The sequence below is a fragment of the Drosophila willistoni genome, chromosome 3R (assembly GCF_018902025.1).
Source record: "Drosophila willistoni isolate 14030-0811.24 chromosome 3R, UCI_dwil_1.1, whole genome shotgun sequence".
Classification (NCBI taxonomy): Eukaryota; Metazoa; Arthropoda; class Insecta; order Diptera; family Drosophilidae; genus Drosophila; species Drosophila willistoni.
In genome coordinates, this window is record NC_061086.1 from 8,603,892 (window position 1) to 8,624,654 (window position 20,763).

Here is a 20,763-nt window from a genome sequence, read left to right on the forward strand (position 1 = left end):
GGTTTTTTCTTTTTTTCTTTCCACATTTCTGTTTTCGTTCGACAGGCCTGAACAGGCAATATAATTTCTTTCGATTAATCCAATCGATTTCTATTCAATAAATCAAAATATGAATTCGTTATGCTCACACATATCTCCAGCTTGACTAGATTCTGTCTATGTGTGTGTGTGTGTGTGCTGGTGAGTTTGAGGCACGTAACAAATTGTTGGGTTAATTAAAAAAACATAAATCGTTTGATTTTTCTCCCCCCACTACTCCATCCAGCCATTGACAGGGCTATGTGTGTGTGTGTTAGTCTTGGTGTGTGGTGTGTTACAGGGAGGGGGGAAACACCCTTTCATCAACTAACTGAAATTTTCACATTTCGCCAAAACCCTTCCTACTGTTATGCTAATCTTAATTAACATCGCTTAGCCAAATTGAAACCTGATATGGAAAAAACTAAATATTTCGCCTGCCTCCGCATCAAAACCCATCAAAACAAATTAACAACAAACAAACCAAAAACAAAATAAAGGAAACTTTAAATATTCATGACGGAATTCCATCAAATCGACACACGAATCAACCAAAATCAACTCTAAATTTTATAATTAACAGATTAAAGTTGCAATTTTATTTGAATTTCAATTTGAAATGGCATTTCATTAGTGCCTTAATAGAATGGTAATTTAATTTTTAAGTCGGGTGGGGGTGTGGGAAACATTCACCGAAAAAGGAATTAAGGTCAAGGTTCGGATTTCGATTTTCAGTGAAGGTTTTTAAATAAATAAGGAAATTGCAACCGTTTTCCTTATTATTTCATAGCTAATCTTTCTGACTTAGTTCTTCGTACAATCATATTAAGTGACTTTTATCAATAATGAGATTGCCATTTAACTCTCATTACTTGGGAACCCCACCGAAAACCAGGTTCAATTTGCAATATTTATTCGCTAAGAACATTATATGTATTTTACCAATATTACCAATATTAAATAATATCTCAATAGACCCTTTAAGTCAATATTTTCTACTGAGAAAACAATTATAACTTTTGCCTTAAAAAGAAAGATTTTTCTTGACTATTCTTTCTATCTCTCTCTCTCTTTCTCTCTCTCTCTCTCTCTCTCTCTCTCTCTCTATGTCTCTCTTTCTTCATTTGAAGTAAATGTGATGCGCTGAGAAGTTACATCTTTATAAAGAAAATATCAATTCAAAATTTGGGTTTCTTTTTCATAGTTTTCAAATTTTATTTTTGTTTTCGTTTTTTTTGTGAGTTTTTTATTTTTGTTGTTGCTTTGCTTTTTATAGAGTGTATGTGTGGTGTGTGTTTGTTGTGTGTGTAAGTATACTTAAGCTTGAGAATTCTAAGGCCGAAATTGTATGGTACGTATATGAGTTGTTAATTTTAGTTTTTTCGTTTAAATTTAGCTTCATTTTAAGCCAATTTTTGTGTTTTTTTTTGTACTTGAAAGCTTTTTAGAGAATTTTTTCAATTTTTTAGGGTTTTTCTTTTTTGGTTTTTGGTTGTGTCCGTGTGTGTGTGTGTTGGTTTAAAAGTGAAGCAGCATTTTGAAAAAATTTGCTAAATCTTAATATTTAAATAGGCTTAAGTAAAATATGTTTACACTTATAATTCTTTAATGAATATTTTATACATTTATTTTGTAGTTTACAATTATAATTGTTGGGGTGTTCCTTTTCTTGTTTTATGTTTTAGTTATTTTACTGCATTTTAGTAATTACTTTTAACACTAAACAAAATACTAACATTTAAATAGCAAAAAAATTAGGCAATTTTGTTGTTAAATCTGAATTATTATATATTTTTTAAATACATCTTCATAATGATCGCAAGAAAAATTAATTGTTATTTAAAGTTTTTCGCTTTTGTTTTTAAGTTATGTTTATTTTTTAGTTGTTATTTTCTTCTTTTTTTTTCGTTTTTTACATTAACAGCAATTTTTCAATTATCAGGTAAAAAGTTTAAAGTATTTTCTTCAACTTTGAGAAATATTTGGTTTTCACATTGCGCCACTAGCGCCAAATTCTGCAGACGCTGACAGCAGAACCAATCCAATGAGGCGGAATCCTCGAGAGCAGGCGGCGGCGGCGGCTGATGAGGCGGAGGTGCTGCTGGGACAAGCGGCTGCGTTTGAGATGGCAGTGCTGATAGTGGTGGTGGGGGAGGAGGAGGCGGTGGTGGTGGGGGAAGTGGCGGCTCGGCTTCGGGCCACCAGTTCTCCCACTCTCAATATGCCGTCGCCGCACCAGGATGCATCAAATGATGATGATGATGATGGTGACCAAAGTGATTCAATGGATTCATGGCTGCTTCGGCGGCAGAGGTGGTTGGCGCCGCCGTGTGATACCAATCGCTGGGTGGATGATGCTGGGCCGCCGGATGATAGAGCAAATGATGATTGTGATGCAGCATCGAGGCAGAGGCTGCTGCTGCTGCTCCCGGTGAAGTGGCAGCTGCTGCTGCTGCTGCCGCCTGATGATGATGGTGATGATGATGATGATGCGAGGGCGGTGGTCCCAAGGGCGGTGGCAAATAGGCCGACGAGGCGGCCATTAGCTGCAAGGCAGGTGATGATTTCGATTCGCTTTGATGGGAAGGTAAATGCTGATGTTGTTGCTGATGCTGTTGTTGTTGTTGAAGCTGTTGCTGCTGCTGTTGTTGTTGCTGCTGCTGTTGCTGCTGCTGCTGTTGCTGTTGTTGCAGCAAGTGCGAAGCACTACTACTGGCCGTACTGCTGCTACCACTACTCGAGGCCCCCAAGTGTACACTATGCATGGGATTTGGTTCTGATTTAATGGAGTGCGGCGACGATTTAATGCCACTGCCACCACTGAGGCTGCTGACGCCACTGCTGCTGCCGGCACTGCCATCCAGGCGATTCGACGAAGGCGGCGTCTGGGCACCGCCGGTAATGATACTCGAACTGGAGCTTTCCTCTCCCTCACTATCATAGCCATGGGATGGTGATTTCTCATCAATGTTGCCATGCACCTGAAGAAAACGAAGCAAAAATAGGAGAGAAAAAGATTGTTTTATTGAAATGTTGGCAGATTTAAGTTGCATTCGCAGAAGACTTTCTATTTAAAGGTATGTGTGAAGATGATATTCGTTTTCAACCTACCTTCATATGCTTGCGCAGCGATGAGGGATGTGTATAGGACTTATCACAGCCATTGATGCGACAGTTGTAGGGCTTATCCGATGTGTGTACATGCGAATGCTTCTTGCGATCCGATGAATTGGCAAATCGACGATCGCAGCCTTCATGCTCGCACTTAAAGGGTTTCTCGCCTACAAAAAAAGAAGAAAACAAAATGGTTAAAAAACATAATACTATAACATCTCCTCCCTTCGTCTCACCTATAAACAATCTCTCTCACACACACACAAGAATCAATGGCTATAAACGAGATTATTTATGTGCCATGCATAAAATATATATAACAAACAACTAACAGGCCAAGAGAGATGCAGGGATATGGTGAGGGCAGGGCAACGAAATATAAAAGATGACCATTTATGCTCTTACAATATTATTTTTTATGAACTGCCCTGCCCCATACACACACGCAAACTCACACACACACACACTTTAATAAAGGTGGGAAAATGTCTAGGCTCGTTTTTATAGTGAAAAAAACGAAAATAGTCGTATAAATTATGCGGGATCAAGTCGTCCCCATTGTTTTCGAAATCGAACAAAGATCGGCATGGGGAACGCTCAAACAGAACACAAAATTCACCTGTGTCCCCCGAACCGAATGTTGATTGTCCTTTTTTGTTTTCCAAAAAGGTTAAAGTGTGTGCGTAACACCTTTTTGACCAACCAACAATAAAGGCCAACAGCAACAACAACCTTCCATGGGTTAAATATTAAAGGTTAAGGCCATTTGAAGTGATATTTTATGGCTTATTAGAAAATTATTTGTTAAGCCAAAGGGTGCCCATGCAGTCGGTAAAATCCTTGTTTTCAGATGTAAAGAGATAATATCCAAAAGAGATAAAACATAAATTATCTATATAAATATGTGAAGCAAAGGAATCTCAGATTAACCTATAATTTGCCAAAGAAAAAGGATATGAAAAACCAAATATTTATGGAAACTTCTTTAAGAAAATTACGCTTAGCCGAAAAACTGAACAAGTTCTACAAGTTCCCACAAAATAAAAACGAAAAGAAAATAAAAATCCGCCATCAATTTCAATAACCGACACTGCAAAAGCCATTCAAAACTTCTTTTCACAAAACGAAAAGCGGAGAAATATCTTGAGTTAAGTCCATTTAGCATATGGCATTTATGTCGCAGATAAGCCTCCATTATATACACCATGGCACACATTCACATCTTTATGACAATTGCGACTAAGCGGCTCAGTGGTAGATGGGACAACAGTCAACAGCCAACAGAAAACAGGCAACAGGCAGGCAGTGGCAACCCACACAACAAGCCAGACCAAAACTGACAACGACCAAAATGATCATAATCACGATCATGCTTGCTGATCATGATCATCATGACAATAATCGAACATTTTCACACCTCGAGCTTAAAGAGAGAGAAAAGCTATAGCATCAGAGGGGGGCTTTTGTATATATACAAATATACTTATATATACATACATATCAAGAAAAGACATACAGACAGCGCTTAACAAGTTTCATGCTATTCTATATACACACATATATGTAATTTAATACTAATTTATGTGCTTTATTATCATCATATTTGAATAAGGTTTTTGTTTGCCTTGTTTTTTTTTTGTTTCTCTTCTGTAAGTAATAACTCAAACAATATTCGATTTTCTATTAATTTGTCAAAAACGAACTCATAAATATGCATTATAGCTCCACAGTGAAGTGTGTGTGAAAGACAAGAGACAGACCCCAGAGACAGAGGCATTCTCAATTATTTTGACAAGGGGAATTATTTTTGAACGCAAAACAAGCGAAACGAATTCATTTCGGTATGCTATGAATTTGTTGTATTTTTTTTTTCTTCAATTTTTCGAATTTATTTTTCGATTGCTAGGTGGGGAGAAGTTTTGCTAGTACACTACACGTCAAGGTGTCAGCTTATCGCTTGATATTGTATGATAATCAAAGATAAATCATAAAGCGGCGCCAAAAATCTACATGGTGCGAGTGTCTGGCGTGTCGAAAGGTTAAAACCAATCGCTCATTAGTTACTTAAAGAGGCAAAGGTCAGACGACAAATGTGAAGAAGCAATCAAGCAATGGTTCGTTTGACTCTAGCAATTCTATATTTTAATTATTTTCGTAGCTCTTTAAAGGCTAATTAGTTGTTAGGCAGCTGATAAACATATATTTTGTTGCTCACATCATGTGGCCGACCTGATCAGACCTGGCGCTGGGTTTTATCCAGGCGGCGTCTTATCATTCTTATCATTCTGGCGGCAGGAGCAGCTTGTTTTTATGACAATACTACCTTGTATTTCTCCTCTCTCTACCGATCTAGCTCTCTCCCTTTTCTGTGCTCTATGGATACCTATGTGTGTATATGTATGTATCCCACATACCACATATCCACACATCCATCTACAAACATGCATCTCCATCTCCCAGGGCGTTGCGGTCTAAACTCAGCGGGACAAAAAGCAACAACAACATCGGCGACGCGGCACGCGCTGTGGCACAGTCAGAGACCAACCGACAAAAAGCAAAAAAAAAACAAAAAATACAAAAAATATCACAAGAGACACAACCATAAAGGGTTTGTGTCCTAACTAAAATGCACTAAAGCACATGGAAAAAAAGGACATGCATAATTTTCACATTTTAAATTTTTGTAAACGAAAAAAAATGTTTTATTGCTTTAAGTTTTATGTGTTTTTTTTTCTTTTGACCCAAGAAAATGTTTCTAGCCCATTTATAAAATGTCAATTTCAGTTGAACACCCCCACCCAAAAAAAAAAACGATAGAAAAAAACATAAGGCAACATAAAAGACATCCAGGGCTTCGGATTCTGCCATTGGCATATACATACATACATACATATACCCTTTTTACCCTGGCAAGTCGCCACCATAAGACCTTCCTGCTACACTTTACTCCTTCTCCACATCGTTCACTCTCTGCCTTTTGCACAAATCCCATTTAGGCTGTGCGAATCGACAAACTTATTTAAATATTTCAATAAAGTAAATCCCAGGACCTCTCTCATCGTCGTTCCTTGGAAGTATATAAAAAGTTTCAAGGCAAAGACGGCACACGAGAAGCTTTCAAAATAGGCATTTGCATAAATTTGAGAAACGTTTGGTTTTTTTTCCAATGATTTTTTTTGTTTAAAGCCTAAAATAATTGTTAATTTTGAAACGTTTTGGAATTGAAACAGTAGTATGCGAGCAACTGTCATGGCGGCTGGTCTGGTCTGTGTAGGGTGGTTCTTAGTATACTTTTGGGGGTTGTTGGTGTGGTTGGCATTGCTTTGTAATCTGTTTTCTCTATGTTTTTGATGTGCGTGGGCTACAGCCAAGAAAGTTGTATGTACATAGGTCTTAATATATACCAAAGTTTATTTATATATACATATATATATATGTATACTTGCGTATATATACAAGTTTTGGCTTTTTATGTAACTCTGGTCTCGTTCTCTCCCTTAAGCTCTTTTTCTCTCTCTCTCTCTCTCTCTTAGTAAAGCTTGCTGTCATTTGCAGACAACACGGTCGAGTCGAGTGTCGAGCCGATGATGCCGCCGACGGGTTTTTTTTTCTTCTCTATATTGTTACGGGGTCTCCAACATTTGTCGTTGTCCTTTCGTCCGTATCGTCGTCTGTGAATGTTTGTATTTGTTGTATTTTTGGGTGGTTATTTTGGGGCGTTGTTTGATTATTTTTTTCTACTTTCCTTTTGGCGGGTGTAAGGTAAAGGGACTTTGGCAAATATTTCTCTTTTTGGGCGTATCCTCTCCTCTTACAAATACAAAATTTGAGTCTACTACATATTTCATAAGTGCTTCAGCTGAGAAGGGAGGGGAAGATGATGAGGAGTTTATATACATATGCAATATGTTTTTTGTTTATTATCAGGCCATGTCAAAGAGGATTTAGAAAGTGGTAATTAAATAGAGTTAGGCTCAAAAATATAATATACTTGAGGAGAAATACCCAATTTTAAATGTTTTAAGCGAGTTTGAAGGCCAAACATTATATTACGAAGTATTCCAAGTACCATGGTAGGCAACGAATTAAGTATGGCTTTTTGCTTTAGTATAAACCAAAACCAAAATGGAAGGATCTGACCAAAAAGTAAATTGCATTTTTGAAGCCAACTCTGGACAAGGAAGCAACAGCAGAGCTTTATCATGTCTACTCTTTTTCACCCGTTTACTCACTCCTTATGGGTTCGTTCATTCTGTCTTTGTGCTGGATCTGAAACGCAAATTAAGCATCCATTGACAGTCGCTGATTAATTGAACTGAATCAGGTTTTTAATTTTCAGCCAGCAGAAAAAAATCACACACACACACTCACAGCAAAAGAAGCAGAAAAAAACATATTTTATATGGCAATGTCGCTGAATGACAGTGGCATATTAAATGCATTTTAAAAATGGAATAAAAATGAAATTATTAAAAGACATTCGCGCCTTTGTTAGCAGAGAGAAACCGAGAGAGAGAGAGAGGGAGAGGAATACCTATAGAAAGAGAAGCACAGAAGAAGGAAGAGAGAGATGGAATACGCTTGAATGATTTAATTGCTGCTAAATAATTACCCTGCTAAATATTTATTGCCCGCTTGAGAGGACAAACTCGCCCTTAGCCCTCAGCAAGGACAAATGAATAGTGAGAGAAAGAAAGAAAAAGAAAGAGATGAAATGAGAGGGAAGCAAAATGGGGATGAGGATGAGCGGATGAGACTGTAGCAGGGGCATCATCATCGCTCATGTGTCAACAACATGCAATGCGATATGATTATTATTATCTAACAATACAATAACAAACAGCAGCTACTTTTTGCCTGCCTGCCTCACTCACTCTCTCCCCGTCTGTCTGTCTGTCTGTCTATCCTTCTCTTTCACTCTTTTGGCTTGTCGGCACTCTCGAAAAATCCTGAACTAAAACCAAAACTGCATGGCATTGTATCTATATCTGTGACTGTGTCTGTTTGTTTGCTATACTTTTTGTCGCTTCTTCCCATTGAGTTCTTTTGAGTCCTTTTGTTCCACGATTGCATGAAGTAAAGCCGGAAAAAAGCCAAACCCCGATTTCCTGGCGGTTTACATTTCAATGGGCAATTTTTGTCTCTCTCCCCTTAGGGTATTGGTTTTTTCCTTTTTCTTTTCCCTCTTGCTTGCAAATAGAGGGGGCAGTGACTGCTCTTGATGATAGGTAAACCATCGGTGAGACAGTAAAAAGCAGGTGAAGGTATTATAAGAAGGTCACGTGACAGTTTTGAAGATTAGCCAACAGCAATACAAAATAGGAAATGCCTATAGAAAGATTTTTATTTTTATATATAAAAAAAGAATTTTTGATACCTTAATGATTGTTTAATTTTAATAAATTGAAATGAATACTTAGAAAACAAAATGCATAAACTGTGGAGATTCTTTGTTTATTAATGCTTACTAATAATGTACAGTTAGGTAAAATTTTCTGTTAATTTGTATCTTTTATCACCTATGCCCAATTTTTCCTTTTTACAATATTCCAAAGTAGTTCCCTGAAATCTTTTTCAGTTTTGCCTTTGAATATTTATAACGTTTGTCTGCATTTGATGACCAAATTAATGGCAGACAACTTCTTCTCCATCATCTACATTGACTGCAACTGGCATCATAATAAGAATAATAATAATAACAATAATGATAATAAAATAATAATTTAAATGCAATGAATTCTGCTTGTCAACAGCAAAAGCAACTCTCAGTCCCCGGCCAGAGTCAGCTTCAGCATTATCCTCATCATCATAATCATCGTCGTCGTTCTCATCGTCAGTTTTGAGAATTTTGCACCCCTTAAAAAAAGGAATGGTTACCTATTTTGGGTCGCCTTTCTATTATTCATTGTTTTGTATTTGTTTTTGTTTGACAAAAACCATCGTTGAGTGAATTGCGCAACGACGTTTTGTGATGATTTATGATTTTTGCATCCCTCCCCTAGAAAGATGATGATGATGTTGATGATGCTGACCCATACCCCTCAACGAAATTCACAGTCCCAGTCATTGCCCTGACACAATCTTCACATAATTTTTGCTATTTGTTTGCCAGCTCTGGCACTCCGTTTTGCGCCTGTCAAGTGATACGTTAATAATTGACATTGGGGTCAGTTTTTCAAAGTCTGCGGTTTATTGTAGCCAAAATATTTAAGTAGCGAACCGTCTTTATGTATATATATCTACCTCAAATTGTATATAGATATATGACAATACAGTAAACCAAATTTTACACTTGACTGAAGTTTGCGTTTCTAGGGTTTGAGTTGGATTTGTGAGGCTAATGAGTTTGCCAGCGAAGGAATGGCTGTAAGTGATGATCAAATGGGACAAAGAGTCAGTTAAACGGATTTTAAAACCATTCATTTTAAGCTCCGTTTATAGCTTTAAAAATCGTAAAAACCTTTCTATAATATGAATTATTCTTCTGTTTATTCCTTTAGAACCTCCAACATCATCTTGCTTATGCCGCACATGGCGTATACGCAATATACCACATACATATCAATATAGTAATGCTCGGTGTGTATGTATCTACACACAGACAACTAGCAGAGCTATTAGTAAAACAATGACAGCAACAGCCTTGCTGTACATGAATACAAGATCCATACATGGAGCCCAGTTTTGTCTGCTAGCTCTATGCATTTTGCTATGCTGTGTGTGTGTTTTTTTTATGTGTTCCTTTTTTTTGCCCCATTCCGCCACCTCCACCTCATTTGTACAAATTTTTCGACAAGTTTGCCAGGCCAACGTACAACTAACGCCTTTAACATATTCGAGGTGTGTTTGTATATACAAACTCGTACATTTTCTCTACCTACATGAGAGAACTCAAGCCAACGACTTGCATTCAAATTGCATTTACTGCCAAGCAGAGAAAAACTTTTCCAGACTACGACGACGATGACGACGACTACAAGGACTGACAAGGGAAACCCAGTTAGAGTCTGATTCAGACTGGTAACATGTATGTAAATCTGATGTACATTAGTAAGGGTTGGGCTTAGTTATGAATGTTTGTTTAAAACATCAAATTTGCTGAACCAATCATTAACATTAACTATATGATTTTTATTGGCATTAAAATAACGATAAAAGTAGAGTTTTAAACTTTACACATTATTTCGTTGGGTATTAATCTATTAAAAGTTTTCAAAGTAAAAAGAAAACTGATAGGAATTAGCATAGTCATGTGTATGTTAATTGATTAGTTAGTGGCAAGAATCGAAGTATATGGAATACATTTTTCCAAAACGCACTCGAATGACAAACGAAGCGTAGACAATAAGTAAAAGTAGGATTAAGCCTATTGTCTAGACCCAAAATGCATACAAACAAGGCATTGGCGTTGGATGGGTGAGGGGAAAAATGTTGTAACTGTAGCTCTAAGGATTAGCCAAAAGACCTTAGCTCAGAGAGCAGCTGAGAACCTCATGAATGAACGAAGTTCTTGTAGGAATTGCAAACACTTCTCTTTTTTTCTTTGCCCTAGTAGAAGGCCAGGCCAATCCACAACAAAGCCGTTAGGGCCGGCATTGGGATTGTTGGTGTTGTTTGTCATAGTTGTTTGTCGGCCTACACTCTCAAAGAGGTGTTGCTTTGTGATATGAAAGGGAACAGCAGATATAGATATTTGTAGGTATTGTAAGAAACACATGTATCTACATACATCTTGCCCATTGAGGCATTCACACTGATTTTTTGCTTTTTAGCGCTCCTTAAGATTTTAATCTGTCCCCTCTTATCTGAAGGAGGTTGCCGCTTGTCGATCATTCCGTATTTTTCACCGATTTCGCTGAGTTCTATCATGTAGAAAATCTTCTCGGTTGTTTGTCAGGAAATTAAAATGTCATCAAGATTGTCATCATTTGGTTATACGATGTGACAACAACCGAAATTGAGATTCGGTTTGACTTTGTCTTTCTCTCTTATCTCAAATGGCTTGTTCATGCTTAAATGTTGTCAAATTTAACAAGATTTTGATGGTTTAATGATAAATATCTTTCCGATAGTTGAGAGTGAGTGAAATTCTATAACTTGTGATTAAAATGATTAGGATCTTGTACTTAAAAAATATTGCCTAATGAACACATCAAAATATCTAACAAAAATTGCATTTATGTAAATACAAGCTATGAAACAAAAAAGTATCAATTTTAAATATACATATTTATCACACCCTGAGAACATGGAGAGTAAAAGTATCACATCTCCCATATTTGTATGTATAAGTGTATGATTTGGTCTTTATATCGATTTACAGTTGAATAAACCCTCCAGCCAAAACAGTTCGTTTTCTTGGTTTGATTTTGGTGCGAAATTTGAGCATGCTGAGAAAATGAGTGGAAGTGGAACGCGTGTATCCAAAGGAGACACAATACAAAGTACACGGTAGCTGGCCAAAACGAGGCTATGCGTCATAGGGCCTCTCACCCGCCATCTCTATGTCTCTTTATGTGTCTGTGTGTAATTTTAGCCAAATAAAAACTTACATAGTTGGCCGCAACTGTCACCGCATTTGACAGCCGCTTGTCATCTATGGCAACTACAATGTGCCTCTAATTACTTTCGACAATGTTTTTACAATAAATTGCGTTTGCCATTTGGGTTAAAATCACAATCACAATTTTATGCTTAAATAAATGCCGAGGCGTTGGTGTGTTACAAATTTATCCAGCCAAATGCAAAAGCAAAGGCAAAAAAAAAACGCAACCAAAAAGAACAACAACATCAACAACAACAACAGAAAAGATACAGATACATAAGCTGATTTGACAAGCACACGCTTATAGATGGGGGATCATACAACCGATCATATATTATTATATATCTCTCTTTCACTCTCTGTCTTTTCTGTTTTGTTTTTGGCCTTAAATATTTTTAATATGAATGATGAAAACATTCTGGTTTCTGCTCAAAAATATTTATATACGCTTTGATATACAAAGAGTTTGTTGACTATGGTTATAGATTTTGCATAATTATAATGCTTAAATTGCTTTATAATTACTAAATAAATACATTTTTAATATACATAAAGTTAGTCAAAAGAGTCTTAAAGGTAAAACGAATCCATGAACTTTGGTTTACTCAGAGTTCTGTTTGGATAGAATATCATCTTTTGTCTTGTAAATAAGTTTGTCATAAAAGATTAATCTACATATGAAAGTTATACCAAATATTTTAAGCAAACTCATTTTTCTCGTGTAATTTGTGCTTAAATCTTGATTATTTTATCTATTAAAGAGCATTCCCTGTTCACTTTTCATTCTTTATATGGCATTCCTGTTTCTGAGAGTCTTTAATTTTATTTCTGTTTCTGTTTTTTTTCTGCTTTATGTCGTTGTCTTTTTACGCTTCTTTTTGGCTGTTTAACATTTTTGCCCATATGAATAATGATTTCATTTTTCCCATAAGCTAATTTATACAAGTGGGGCAAAATGCTGGACACTGGCAGAGTTGGGGCCCTTGCCGCGATTTAGAGGATTAGTCTCAGGCCTTGGCTTTTCATAATTCTCAAAAAAATACAAAAAAAAACAGAAAAACAGAGAAACTGAGAAAAAAAACAGTCAGAAGACGACCCAGAGCTCTGGGTCTACCCCGAAGACCAGAAACTTGCTCCTATCTACCTGTGAGTCGCCTCTCCAGGCTGGGGCATCGTGCATATAAAAAATATGCAAGATGACAGTTTAATTTTATGGTTTGTCTGCTGCTGATCAGTTCTTTATGCGTTGAAATTTTATTTTATATATGTATGTATCCCCTCTGCCCCCTGCTCCATTCGCCAGTTTCCTCTGTCTCCATTGCTCTCCTCAGTTCACACTCGTTTTGCTCCTTTTTTTGTTTGGAGGATATCAAAGGAATTTTTTCGAGAACGTGGCTACTTTTTCTGTGTTGGAGTTAAGGAATTTAATTAATTTAACCGCGACGACTCCTATGACAAATGGGGCGTGGCCTAAGCGCTTAGGAATTGAAAATTGCCGAATTGTGTTTTTTTTTTTTGCCACAAAAATATTTCAAATGTGTGCTAACGGAAAGAAGCAAGTAAAAACAAGAGAACCAAAAAAAAAAAAGAATGGCTGATATAAACCATTCATTTATTTAAAGCAGCTTATGTCATAGAGAGAAAAAGAGCAGGAGGGAGAGATCCCCGATCCCTGTTCCATATCCATCAGTTCTTGTATTATGCAACAACTAAACAAAATGGCTACACTTAGCTAATAGATCCACTTGGCTGAAGCTACGCCACAGAAAAGGGTTGTGTCAAAACTAACCCCTGCAGTGTTTCCTACTTTTTTTCTTCTTGTTATAAAATGAAATGAAATTATAATACCTCACACACACACACACACATACTTATAGTACACTCTGTGTATATAAAATTGTTTTGACATTTTTCAAAATGCATGACATAGTTTTTTTTGTGAATAGAACGAAAGAGAATGCAATCAACCCCTCGTTTAGTTTAAGTAGCGTAACGCTACGTAACGGGTGGATTTTATCTATTATGTAGAAGGACTTACTTAGACAGGAACCGCGACAGGGTGAAACAGTGAGAAAGAGAGCGAAGGAAGGGTGCTATAGTTCTCTAAACTGGAGGGTGGGCACTCTAATTATAATGGGTGCATTTGCTAGATTATTAATGAATATGCATATGGATAGACACATATGTATGGGTGGGACTCTGGTAAGGAGTGTGGGGAAGCTATACACGATGTTAGAATGAATATCCAGCTTAAAATTCATAATTTAAAATACAAAATTCAAGAAACTTAATATGCTAAATGAGTAATTAGAACTAATAGCATTGTGTTGATAAAGCCTTATATTTAATCAAATGTGTTATTAAAGTTTTGAGTTCATTTTTTTAAAGAGTTTATGAAATTTAACACAAAGAACTAAATAATATGCAATAATTCTAGAAGAATAGTGCCTTTTTAATATTTAAGAAATTAAATAAAAGTTTAAAATGGAAAATTGTAAGTTTTTGCACTTCAACGAGTTCTACATTACTTTATTCTCATTCACATTTCACTTGCAGCACTTCTATAGGTAAAAGTTCAACAAATCCAGAGCAACTTTGAGCAAGTATTGGGCCCCCTGGGCCAATAAATTTTGCAACCACATTTAAGCTGTCAAATACTTTTGGTGGGGAACTTTTTTTCTTTCTTACTTTTGGTCACGCAATAAATCTGCAATCATATATTTTTACATTTTTTGCACTTTTTTCTTGTACCTTAAGTGAGTGTGACGAATGCAGAACATCATGTTCGAAAATTCCATCAAAATTTTGTGTTTTTTTTTTTGACAAACAAGCCCACACGACGGGGCAGGCTAATTAAAATGACACCAAAAATTTCCACAATTTTAATGTTAAAATGTATTTGTCATTAGCATCTCAGTTAAGGCGAATAGATATGGCCAACAGATAGACAGAGAGCAACAAACAAACAAAAAGAGAGATAGAGAGAGAGAGAGAGAGCGAAAGGGAACGAACGAGAACTGTGAGCGTAACTAATTGATTTTCAGTTTGGAAGGAGAGCACACACCACATGAGGCATCTCGCCAGGACGAGGACACAGCTACGACCAGGACCCGATACCCAGGACCAGTGTTAGTACTGATGTGCTCAGGTAGTATAGGTAATCAGTTTGAACACATCGCAGGTTTTTTTTCTTTTTTGCTTCTACCCCATTGTTCTGGCCAATACAAATTCTGAGAAGTAAACAGTCAAACAAAAAGTTATTTTTGTTCGACTGTCTCAGTTCAATTTTGTTGTTTTCGCTGTTTGAAAATCGTTGAACCCGCAATAAAGTCATCAATCATTGACATTTTGCCAAAAAAAAAAAAGGAAAACAACCCAAAAACAACTCACACATTTCTCAATGTTTGAGTTCTGGTATTTTGAAAAATTATGCTTTTGGCGCCAAGTTAGCAACACGATGAATGCTAATATGAGATATTAAAAAACTTTTTTTAATAGTAGTACTTAAAATATTTCTAATGTCATCGTGGAATTTACCACATTGCAGTTGAGTTTCTAACGAGAACTCATGAATGCTTCTTGTGGATATTGGGAAATATTAAACCCATCTTCACTAGGCTAGACATTATAATGAGGAAATATCAGATGTATACACTCAGTTAGCTGTTAACTAAGAAGCATCAGTCTTGGTAACTGTAAACTAACCATAAGCAGATATGTGTTTAGCCAAAAGAAACAACATTAAATCATCTAGAAAATGAGTACAAAAAAAAGGAGTCGAGAAATGCTATAAAACGTGACGCTCTAGGAAGTGGAAGAAGTGAATCAGAGTCCATAAAAGACTCATTAAAAAAACACTTGCACCCAATTAAACCAAGTAGAGAGAAGTGGGAATAAAATGGCATAGCTCTTGGTAAGTACAGCAAGCTAATCAAACACGGCTCCTCCGCCGCCGCCATCATCATCATCATCATCGTTGTCGTCGTGGTCGACCCCAGGACACAATGTTGAATGCTGAACTTTACCCGAGCATAATTGCACAACAACAACAGCAGCAGCAGCAGCAGGAGTAGGAGCAACAACAAAAAAAGCAAAAGTGGCAACGAGTGGCCGTTTCTGCTGCACTTGTTTCTCTAGCCAACGAAAGGAGCAACATAAACATAATGAGGCATGCTCCGCAAAGTATTCACCGACTGAAAACTAACCACAAAGTTGTTGCCAACAGCAGCAGCAGTCACATCCTCCATTTTGTTTTTACTGGACTTTGTGGCCTGTGTTGTAGGTGTTAATGAATAAAGTTGTTTGTGGTCTCTAGCCAAAGTGAAAAAAAAGACAAAAACATAAAGTGTAGAAACCAACAATAACCACATACAATGATAAACGCCATTCATCCACAGCATGGACGACAGCGGCAACAACAACAACAACAGCAGCAAATAAACTGAGCCTGGTCATCCAGGCAAAGTGTCATCATCTGAATCCCCAACAGCACGAAGCATGCAACAGCAACAGCAGAGGCAACAACAACAACAATGAAGCAGACAAACGTTGATTGTATTTTGTGTACATGAAGCTCTCCATTGAAGAGACATTCTGGTTTATTGCAGACTAACATTTTTTTTTATATCAAAAGCAGGAAACAAGTGCAAAAGTTAATACAGAAAATAAAGACAGGACTAGAGATAGGAATAAAGGTAAAAGTTTTAAAAGAAAATGTTAGCTTTCAACAATTGTTTGAGGTCACTTCAATCACTCTCCCATTCATGGACCGCCTTTTCACCCCACAGGGAAAACTTGTGAATGAAAAAATTTGGCATAAAAAAATAAGCTGCATATTAATGATAATGATGCGTTCTTTTATGGTTTAATAGCTCATCCATGCTTGGCTCATTAAGAACCGGAATGGGCAAACATTAAAATCAATTAAACCGACAGCAACCAACAGCAACATCATCAACAAAACAAGACATAATAATTGCTTTAAAATTGCTCTACTCGTTTTAATAAAAAAAAGCTTTCAAAAAACGACAGGCCAAAACAATTGAAGAGCTAACAAAATGAGAAAGACCACAACAGAATTGAGTTGGCCCCTGTACAACAGGGCGTATGATTTGTGGCGGGAGCCAGAAGGCAGAAGGAGAGAAGAGCCATTATCCTGGTTTGGCAGGCCTTCGTTTATTAAAAGCCATAGCCAGCGAATGGACAAGTATCAGGAGCGCAAAACAGAAGCAGGAGGAGAAGAAGAATCTATGCTAGACAGCACGTACTACGCATCATAATAAAAAGAGAGAGATAGATAAATGAAAAGAGGAAGAGAAAGAGATAGCACGAGAGTGTAAGCCAATTCACAAAATGGCGTTTTTGGTATATTTTACGCATTTTGTTTTGCTTTAATTTTAGCTTTCCATTTTCCGCTTTTCCTCCCTATCTCTCCATGTCTCTCCGTCCTTCGCTCTGTTGTTATTTTTTCCTGCGTGGGCTTTAACAAGTTTTTCATTTTGTTGCTGCTGCTGTTGTCGTTGTTGTTGTTGTTGTTGGGGATTTGTGGCATAGCCGTAAATAGTCGTATTTTATATAAATTGAATTAAAATGTTTGAGTTGCTTTTTAGTCAAAAGCTGTTTAAAATGTTTAATAACACAGCCAGCAGAATTTACATTACGTTAAGCCGCACTTTCAATACCCTCTTGAATACCAAGCTATTATAGATTATTAATAGCTAGTATTTTATTTTATGAAACACAAATTAACATGCTCATAAACAAATATATTCTCTCCCACTCGAAGTTTTAAAAAATACTCATTCTTCAAATGTTTTTTGTATATACATCTCTAGAATGAAATTCTGATTATATTTTGGTCTTTAATGAGCTTGAAATTTCTTTTGCCTACTCATTGAATGGTAATTAAAATGTTTCAATGTATTTCTTTTTTTTCCTATTTTTCTTTTTGGCAGCCGCCATTTTTGACTAATTTCATTTGTTTTGTTCTCTTTGGTTGTTTTTGTGTTGCTTAGATTTGTTGTTCATTGGAATGATAAGGCAAAAATATGATTTTTGATTGGTCGATTTACAAATTACAAGACTCGGAGATGAGATTTTGGTTTCTTTATGTGAAATGTTTTCTTCCTTTTTTTGAACTAACCGACGATGCGAACTACACAACTTCATTAGAGTTTCGGGCCTTTAACCTCTGCCAACCACTTGACTTGAGCTCCTTCCCTTGCCCTGGTTGCCCTTTCGTTCCTTCTGAGGGGGTTTTTCCACTTATATAAATCAAAATTCAATCAGCATCCTCTCTCTAGTTGGGTGTTTATTTTTGTTTTTCTCTATTACATTGACACAAACACACAACACATACTCTTAAGCACACTCACACACACACACATACCCAGTGTGTTGACACGTGTCAAAACTTCCGTTTGTAATCGCACGGAAATACTTCTTGCCACTTCGTGAATTGCACTCCAAAAATCCTCAGAAAATCAAAAACTGGGGTAAAATCAAAACCAAAAAAACAAACCCAAATCGAAAAACAACCAACAGAGCAAAAGGGACAGAAAGGCCAAGAGACTGAAAGAGAAAGAGTGGCAATGAGATCTGGATCTAAGCCATGGTACATTAAACTTTTGATTTAGTTTATGCAAAAATCGTTGGGTTTGCTTATGCGCAAGTTATTTATGAGCTGGTTTCGGTATTTCGGGTGTTTAGATAGATAGGCCATTAAGAGGACGAGATGGCAATGAAGTTGGGATGAGAATGGAGTTTAAGCTGGAGAGTTTCGGTGGGAGCCAAAAACAGAAACCAGAATTGTTTTTATGGGTTGACAAGGTGAGAGTAAAAGTGTATATAAAAGATTTAAATGTATCTCAAAATTGGCTCATTTTTCAAATGTTTTCTTACTTAGAAAGAAGGAGATCCTAACTAATTTGGACAACAGTTTTAATATAAAAACATTTGCAAACTATCTACATAAATATATTACATTTTTATTTATTTATATATACCGAAATATGTATATAACGAAATTTCTGATATGATAATGCCCAGATTCTAGTTTTATATATTTATTTCGTAAAAAAATATATGGGGAAGAAATTCTGGTATTCTATATGTATTATTTACCCAATTTAGACATTTTATAGTTTATAACAAAACCTTAATTAAGATTTAAATTAAGAGGAAAGAACATAATTTTCATAGTTTTTGAGTTTTGAAAATGGTGTTATAATTGGAATTGAAGATATTCCTTATTCTGGATTGAAAATATTTAATTTAGAGTACAACAAAAATACTTGTTAGGATATTCCAAATACTTTTATAACATATTTTATGTTGTATAGGATAAACTCTAGTACAAAGAACATAAAGTTAAGAGAGATTTGTGTTATCCAAAAGTCAAAGACGAAGTTAAAGTCAAGCTGGAGTTAAGTCTTAGGGCTAGGACAAATAACTTTAAAGAGATTATGCTGGACAACTGTTTGAAAGGGTTTTCACAGATGATGTCAGGTAAGCGGCTAAGCCAGGTATACAAGGTGCGTAGCGTGGGTGTGGACATGGCTGGGCGTTGCACCGACTTTGGCAGCTCCCGCCTCTTTTTCAGGGATTTACCCGAAAACAATGAAGGGTTAAACCCAATTCCATATCGACTGACTGTTCTGTGGATGTAACTGACTGACTTACCCGTATGCGTTCGCTTGTGTATTTTAAGATTCTCGCTGCGTGCAAACACCTTGCCGCAACCGGGATGTGGACAGGCAAACGGTTTCTCTCCGGTATGGACGCGTATGTGATTGACCAATTTGTATTTGGCCTTGAACGGACGACCATTGCGCGAGCAACCAATCCAGAAGCAAGCATGAGTGGTGCATTCGGGTCCACCGACATGCTCCACCGTCAAATGGGTGACAATCTCATGCATGGAGTGAAAGATTTTATTGCAAGTCTTGCGACTGGCCGTCTGTATCAAGCCCGGCTGATCGGGATCGATCCACAGACACTGCATTTCCTGTTTAATGCCCGACGAGGCGGAGGCCGGCTGATGACGCATATATCGCAGAAAGGCACCAGCACCAGCTGGATGCATTGCGGCTGCCGCTGACATGGCATGATGCGGATGATGTGCCGCTGCAGCGGCGGCCACGTGATGGTGGGCAGCAGCCGCATGTACCGACGGGAAGTTGGTATGATGTTGATACGGATGTGTGGCATAATCGTGGGCCATACCCATGCGCATCTGATGCTGATGATGATGCGCTGCAGCCGCCGCATGATGATGACTATGAAACGGATGTTGGCCAAAAGTCGAACTCAATTCGGCTGCCTGTGTGGGAAAGCTGGAGAAGAGCATAGAATCGGCAGCCGCAGCAGCGGCGGCAGCATTTGTCGGCTGAGTTCCGCCAGTTACGGCGGCAGCAGCAGCAGTATAGTCCGTATCCCGTCGACCCAGAAGGAAATCCCGTGAGGCGTAGGAATTGAAGTGACCATAGGTGGAGTTCTGATAAGCGGCAGATGAGGACAGGACTGTGGAATCGGAGATCCCGGTGACCTCCAGTTGGCTTTGGGTTTGTTGCTGCTGTTGCTGTTGTTGTTGCTGCTGCTGTTGTTGCTGTTGCTGCTGCTGCTGTTGTTGCTGTTGTTGTTGCTGCTGCTGTTGCTGTTGCTGCTGGTCATTGCCATTCAATTCATGTTGCTGCTGATGATTGGGCGACATGCGTAGCCCATAGCTGGCCAAATGATGCTGCGTTGGCTCTATAAAGGCATTCATCATCATTTTGGAAAATTGGTTTGAAGTTTTTCAAGTTTTTTGTTTGGATTAGAAGTTTTTATTTTTGGAATTTATATAACTTTTGTTTGTTTTAGGCCAAAGCCCATCACCACTTCACGTCACTAAGCTTCTTCAATGATTTTTCTTTTTCTCTGTTGATATATTACAAATATTTTTGTATGTTATAATATTTAATATGTTAGAATTTTTCTATATAATTTTTAATTTGTTTGGACACACGCGCGCGCTTTTCCGTCGTTAGTTTTTCCCTACTTTAGTCTTTGACTCCCGCACAGCAAGACTTTACGTTCCAAGATGCGCA

General features: G+C 37.3%; 1 protein-coding gene across 1 annotated transcript; it reads right to left on the bottom strand.

Annotated features, from left to right (window-relative positions):
- Window positions 1-1,920: 1,920 nt before the first annotated feature.
- On the bottom strand, window positions 1,921-20,493 carry LOC6651603 (pair-rule protein odd-paired). The gene is made up of 3 exons (XM_002073251.4): window positions 19,358-20,493; window positions 3,130-3,299; window positions 1,921-2,999 (listed from the first exon to the last, which is right to left on the bottom strand). The coding sequence occupies exons 1-3, from the start codon at window positions 20,445-20,447 to the stop codon at window positions 2,235-2,237; spliced, it is 2,025 nt and encodes a 674-aa protein (XP_002073287.1). The 5' UTR covers window positions 20,448-20,493; the 3' UTR covers window positions 1,921-2,234.
- Window positions 20,494-20,763: the final 270 nt, after the last annotated feature.

Excerpts from the sequence above, each read along its gene's own strand:
- LOC6651603 (XM_002073251.4), bottom strand. The coding sequence starts at position 20,447 with ATGATGATGAATGCCTTTATAGAGCCAACGCAGCATCATTTGGCCAGC. Across the intron at positions 3,300-19,357 it reads ACACAAGCGAACGCATACGG|GCGAGAAACCCTTTAAGTGC; the intron begins GTAAGTCAGTCA and ends CTTTTTTTGTAG. Across the intron at positions 3,000-3,129 it reads CGCTGCGCAAGCATATGAAG|GTGCATGGCAACATTGATGA; the intron begins GTAGGTTGAAAA and ends CGTTTTCTTCAG.